General features: G+C 54.3%; 1 protein-coding gene across 1 annotated transcript in view; it reads left to right on the top strand.

The window, feature by feature from the left end:
- Nucleotides 1-2,971: 2,971 nt before the first annotated feature.
- The window catches only part of LOC102455270 (uncharacterized), a 101,789-nt gene continuing 98,760 nt past the window's right edge, over nucleotides 2,972-6,000 (top strand). The window contains exons 1-2 of the mRNA XM_075914435.1: nucleotides 2,972-3,079; nucleotides 3,383-3,412. Of these exons, the coding sequence (XP_075770550.1) occupies nucleotides 3,046-3,079; nucleotides 3,383-3,412 (64 nt within the window). The 5' untranslated portion in view covers nucleotides 2,972-3,045. The remainder of the gene's footprint in view (nucleotides 3,080-3,382; nucleotides 3,413-6,000) is intronic.

Below are 6,000 nucleotides of genomic sequence, written 5' to 3'. Positions count from 1 at the left end.
TTCTGGCATCTGGCAACTGCCCTGTTGCTTGGAGGGTTTTTTCTCCTCTTATATTCTTTTCTCCTGTTATATTCTTATATCCTTTTGCCCAAGATAGAAATTCTTTGTGCTCTGATATTTTTGAGTGGAAAAAATATCAAATCCAAAATGAGTTTTAGTATCAGCTGGCCTAGTCACGTGTCTCTCCAGGACCAACCACAGATAGGGTTTGCAGGACAAACTAGAGTATTCATAGGTCACTACTTTGAGAATTGAATCATTAAGTTTCCAGAGCATCAGAAATGCCCCTCATTAGCACAGTTGGAATGCAAACCAGATTCACACTTCGTATTTCTAACCTCCCATACAAGAATGATACATGCACCAGAACAGGCCAGACACATTCAGCAGGATGTAATATTAACACGGATAGGTCACATGAGGTATTTTGTCCAAAGCATCTTTGACATGCATACTCAAAAGCCAATTTCCATGAAACATGGGAGAGGGGAGACCCAGGACATCCCCTCTGCCTGGTACCTGTTGGCTTAAATAAAACATCTCCAGTCATTATCCTGCCACTGGCTGGCCTAGCTCCCACTGCCAGGGTGAGTGCAGATGAGTGGGGACAGGTGAACCCTTCTGCAGCCCAGCCACAGAACATATCTCACAGACCACAGGGCAAGGGGAAGAGCAGGGACGAGAAGGGGCATGGTGAGGGCAGAGCAGTGGTGGGGCTTGTCATGAGGTAGCTGCCCTGGGTTCTGTGCCTGGCCCATGGGGGGTTGCCCCAGGCCCTGTGCCCTGCTAGGGATGGCCTTGAGCTTCAAAGTACTGATTACAACAATGTAAAACAGAGAGGAGCTGAACCCGGTATTCCACAATACCAAATGCTGTATTCACTGGGCAGCTGATTTCCCTTACTCCAAAACTTTATTTCACATAAATCTGACAAGCTTCAGAATGGATCCGAAAACCTGGGATGGACTTTTTTAGTCCTGAGCTTAATGGTTTCCCCGCCTGGCCTGTGGTGGGAGCCAGGCTCCGTTTTCTTTAGAAAGGAAATGCAGCTGAGTGTTTTCAAATGCCATTCAGGGGTTTGGCTGAATGGGGGAGAGCTCAGTCTCTCTCACTCCTGCAGCCAGTACCCCCCATGCTGGCTGACCAGGCTGTAAGCAGGGCCTCTTCCTGGAACTGGTGCCTTGTTCATGCCCCTATGTGTTTTCAATCAGCTGCCATAGCCCCTCTACTGCACTCTCCCCCAGAGAGGCTGGGGGAGCCTGGTTCCCTCTGCCCCTGCCCATTCAGCCCACAACCCTGCACAGGTCCTGCTCGGGGGGGACAGAGCCCACAGCCCAGGGCTGTTCCTGCCTCACCCCTTCCACCAACACTCAGCAAAGCACTGCCAGGGTGCCAGGCATCACGGAGTAAGGGAGGGGGGCTATGCATAGTCCATGGGCAGGGGCCAGTCCAGCCCGTTGGTGGGGGAATGGGGAGACGCAGACGTGAGAAGGGGATGCCGGCAGAAGGGCAGGGCTGGGTTTTCAGCTTTGAATCATGCTTTTCAATGACCAGTCCATAGACTGGCCCTGGCCCCAAGGTCTCTCTGGGCACAACTTGGGAAGGCAGCAAGCCTGGTGAGAAACATGGGCTTAAAAGCCGGGGACTGTTCCTCTTGGAAAAAGGACAAGAAAGAGGGGTATGGGCAAGGCTATAAACTCATGACTGGGGTGGAGAAGGCGAACAGGAAAGTGTTATTTCCCCCTTCACGTCAGGCAAGATTTGGGGTTCTCCAGTTACACTACAAGGCAGCACACTGAACGCACATGCCAGGAAGTCTGTCACACAGCGCAGTCAGCTAGTGCAACTCATTGGCAGGTGGGGACCTGCAGACCAAAAGTGCAACGTGGTTCAAACCAGAATGACAAGCTCATGGAGGGTAGGTCTATCAATGGCTGTGAGCAAAGATGTTCAGGGACACCCCGTCTCCCCCACGCCCATGCTCTGAGTGCCCCTCACCTCTGACAGTCAGAAACTGGGACAGGACGGCAGGAGTGAGCTCACTCAGTAAACTGCCATTTGGTTCATTCTCTCGGAAACGCTGCCACCAGCCGCTGTCAGAAGACAGGACCCTGAGCTAGAGGGACCATTGGTCGGACTCAGGGTGGCCATTCCTATGGTCTTATGATGGCTCCTGCAGCTCCTAAGTTAGGCCAAGGAAGAGGAAGAGAACAGCTGCAACTGGCAGAGGAGGGCAAAGCACCCTGCACTGTGAGTCGTCTGCCACCCCACGTGGGCCTGACTGGCAGGAGCTGGCCGTGCCCTCCTTGACTGGCAGATGCTGGTTCCAGCCCATTCCCCGTCAGGGCTCTGGGAGGGTGCAGGGCTGAGTGGATAGAGGGGAGCCAGGATGACCTCAGAAATAGCTCCTCACCCTGTGATGGCCCCTAGTCTCAGCCCGTCTCCTGGGTGCCACTCCAGTTCCCCAGCTCCTTCCTCTTCAGGCTCTTGCTGGAGTCAGCATTGTCTGTTTCACTTCCTCCCGGGACTGAGTGGTGCTTCCGGTGCAATGAGAACTCCTGACCCCAGCATGAAGGTGGGGGCAGCTGAGTTCATAGAAGACCCTCTCCCTGGTCCTTCCCTCCCACAGTGTACCAGGTGGGGGAGGGGCCATGATGTGGGAGCACTGTGGCCTTTGCCCCAAATACTCACACCTTGGTGGCAGTGGGGTAGGAACATGTGGGGCAGAACTAACAGGGAACACGTCCCCTGCTGAGCCCCCACCCTGCTCCCTGCAGCACTGCCCATCTGCTGCCTAGTCTTCTTGGTGTATCTGTATGCCACATTATTGACCCCTCTGTCTTCCCCCTACTCTCCTTCCTCCCAGCCCCAGGACACATGCTGAGCCAGCAGCACAGTGATCACGAGACCAGTCGTGGGCTCCAGCCCCTCCCTCGCTGGCCAGCAGAGCCCTGTGCAGGCCATAAAAGGGGCTGCCCTGGGTGGGCGCGTGAGACGCTCTTGGCACCGGATCGTGGCAGGAAGGAGCCGCTTGCTGAGGCAGCCATGGACCTGCGGCTGGGCCTCTGGCTCTGCTTCGGTGAGGGCTCCCTGAGGTGTCAGGCCCTGGCCCATTGGGGGAGGTGCTGGCGGGGACAGGCTGGGCCCTGATGGGGCTGCTCTGTGCACCAGGGTTAGGAGCAGGGCAGAGCAGCCGATGGGCAGCCGGCCTGGGGCTGCCCCGGTCTCCTAGGTCCCAGCCCCGGTCACTGCCGTGTCTGGCCCTAAACACTCTGGACTCTGCCCCATCTGGTGCCACCTGCCCGCAGGTGCCGTGGGGCTGGGAAGCTCTGGGGTGCAAGGGCCCCTCTCTGATCCTGATCGTTTCCTCTTCTCTCCCCAGCTGCCGGCGTGGGAGTGTATTCCCTCTCAGGTACGTATGTCTGGCCCCTTGGCCCCTGCCCTTTGCCAGAGCCCAGGCCACAGCAGGGCCTGAGCAGAGATGGCCATGACATGATTTGCAGAGTCAGCTGTCCGAGCGCAGGTCCCAGCAGGCAGTGGGAGTGAGGTGGCTGACTAATTGCAGGTCCCAGCATGCAATGGGAGCGAGGCTCTAGGAGCGGCCCACTATGGGACTCATTTCTCCCCATCCAGCCGCTCTGGTTTGTCCTTGTGCTGCCGGGCCCAGCCTGCACTGGGACCTGCCAGACACCCCCAGCTGTTTGCCCATCTCCAGCAACACTGAGGGGCACCAGCTTTCTACTTGCACAAATATCCTCGCTCCCCCTCTGGCCCTTCCCACTGAAGTCTCTGATACCGCACCCCTGCTCTGTCCCTGCCCCTCCCTCCGTCACTTGCTCATTCTCAGGGGCTGCACCAGGCGGTTGAGGTGCATGGGGAGGAGGGGAGGACTCTGGCAGGGCATGCAGGCTCTGAGATGGGGCTGGGTGTGAGGTGTTTTCAGCTCCAGGCTTGGATAAAAGGAATCGGGAGGAAGGTGAAGGATCAGGGTGGGCCAGGGAATTGTGACATGGGGGGTGTTAAGGGAGCCATGTCCGGGCAGCACTGACCTTAAGCAGCTCCCAGAAGCAGTGGTATGTTCCCACTCTGGCTTGCCCCCTCTGCAGGCACCACCCCCACAGCTCCCATTTGCTACAGGTCCCAGCCAATGGGAGCAGTGGCAGCCTACAGAGCCCCCTGGCTGTCCCTATACATATGTAACCCCTCCTATTGGCTATCCCATGTGGTTTAAAGTAAAAGGTTCGGGAATGTGGCTAGTCCTAGGGAGATGCAGATATAGGCAAACTAATACTAAATATCGCTTAAACTTTTATTAAAGGGCTTCTACATATAAATTATTATTTTACCAATTTCTTACATATGTAGGCACTAAATAAATTATTAGAATGACCAATGAGCAAAATGCAATACAGTAAAGAAAATTCCTTGAGGTTTCTCTTAATCCCAATAGTTGTTAACAAGGGACTAGGGATTATTACCAGTTACATTTACATCAGTCTTACTTATAAGACTAATCATTTATCTAAAACTTTTAACACTACTACTTAACAATACCTCTAAACAATTTCAGATAACAATACTTACATTTAACAGACACACGAACTACAACAACAACATATTTGGTATTCGTTATGTTTGGTATACGTTACACTCTACAGGAACTCATTTGGTTCGGTGAGTGGGAGGTGGCCCTCGGGTGATCAGTCCTCAGACCTGACTCATATTCTGCCTTTCGATATTTATTTGGGATTCCTCAATTTGATACAGGAGGGGAAGCTGTTTTATAGAGAAAGCTTTTGCGCGCTTTTTGTGATAGGCTAGCAGACCCTGTCTGTTAAGTGATGGGAGAAGGGGGTGAGATGGTTTCCTGTTTTTCCTTTTCTTCCTTATCGGGCATGGCACAGTCAGCACAACCAGCACGAACTTTACATTAACTTTTTGGGTCTGGTTTTGGTTCCTGTTCGTCGCTGATCTTTAAGTTACATAGTGTAAGGGTTTTTCATCAAGGGGAAGTTGACTTTTTGCTTGGATGGCACGAGAGAGGCCTGGCCAGCAAAGAGCCTGCTTTCACAGCCCAGTGCGAGGTTATTCAGCATAGGGGAAGCCTTGTGACTTCTTACACCCCTGAGGGAGGCTAGGCTTGAGGCCGCTTGGTGTGCTCTGCGTTGTGTGTGTGTGAGTGCACCTCAAACTAGACCCACACTGACAAATCACCAGGAACAGGCTTTATTCTGTAAAAAACATAAAACAGGAAAACAGCTCAGCAGCCCCTTCTCTCAGCATGCAGCCTGTGTGCTGCTTCTAGCACAGTCCCTGCTGAGACCCTGCTGGGGGCAGAGGGCACATCCCGGCAGGAACCAGGAAGTTCTCCCAACATGCCGCAGTTTGTAGGCCACAACTTGTAGTTCCCAGGGCTGTTACTGAAACACCCTGGACCTAGGGCTACACATAGGATCCAGAGGGGAACGTGCTCACTGCTTTCTGGAGAGCAGCAGGGAGCCTGCCAGCTCCACCACCTGGACAGTCGATAGCCCAGTCAGCTGTGCCGACCGGAGCTGGGGGGGGGGGGGCATTTTGGTATAGAAAATATTAATAATAATAAAAAAATAACCCTCCCTCCCAGACACCACCAAATAACTTTCCACGGGGTGCGCCTCCCTCGCCGAGCTGCCCCGTGTGTTCACACACAATCTAACTCTATCTCCCCGGTCAGGGTGGCCCCTCTCCCCACGGGGCACCCCCTTGTTGTCCCACTGACCTGGGGCCCACATTGTATCCCAGCCCTGACCCAGCACATTGGCCGCATGCTGACAGCAGGGCCCATGGGACCTGTCCAGGCTGGGCAGCGCTGGGCAGTGTGGATACAAAAGAGAGTGTCGGGAAGTGCAACCAGTTCCCTGGGCAGAGGGGGAGGCAGTGAGTGGTGTATACAAATGAGCGAGGGCAGGTAGGGACATGCCCACCTTGTTCTGCCCTCCAACTGCCAGCCCTGGCTCCACA

This window comes from Pelodiscus sinensis, chromosome 33 (genome assembly GCF_049634645.1).
Source record: "Pelodiscus sinensis isolate JC-2024 chromosome 33, ASM4963464v1, whole genome shotgun sequence".
NCBI classification, from domain to species: domain Eukaryota; kingdom Metazoa; phylum Chordata; order Testudines; family Trionychidae; genus Pelodiscus; species Pelodiscus sinensis.
This window is presented reverse-complemented; position numbering and strand designations above follow the sequence as displayed.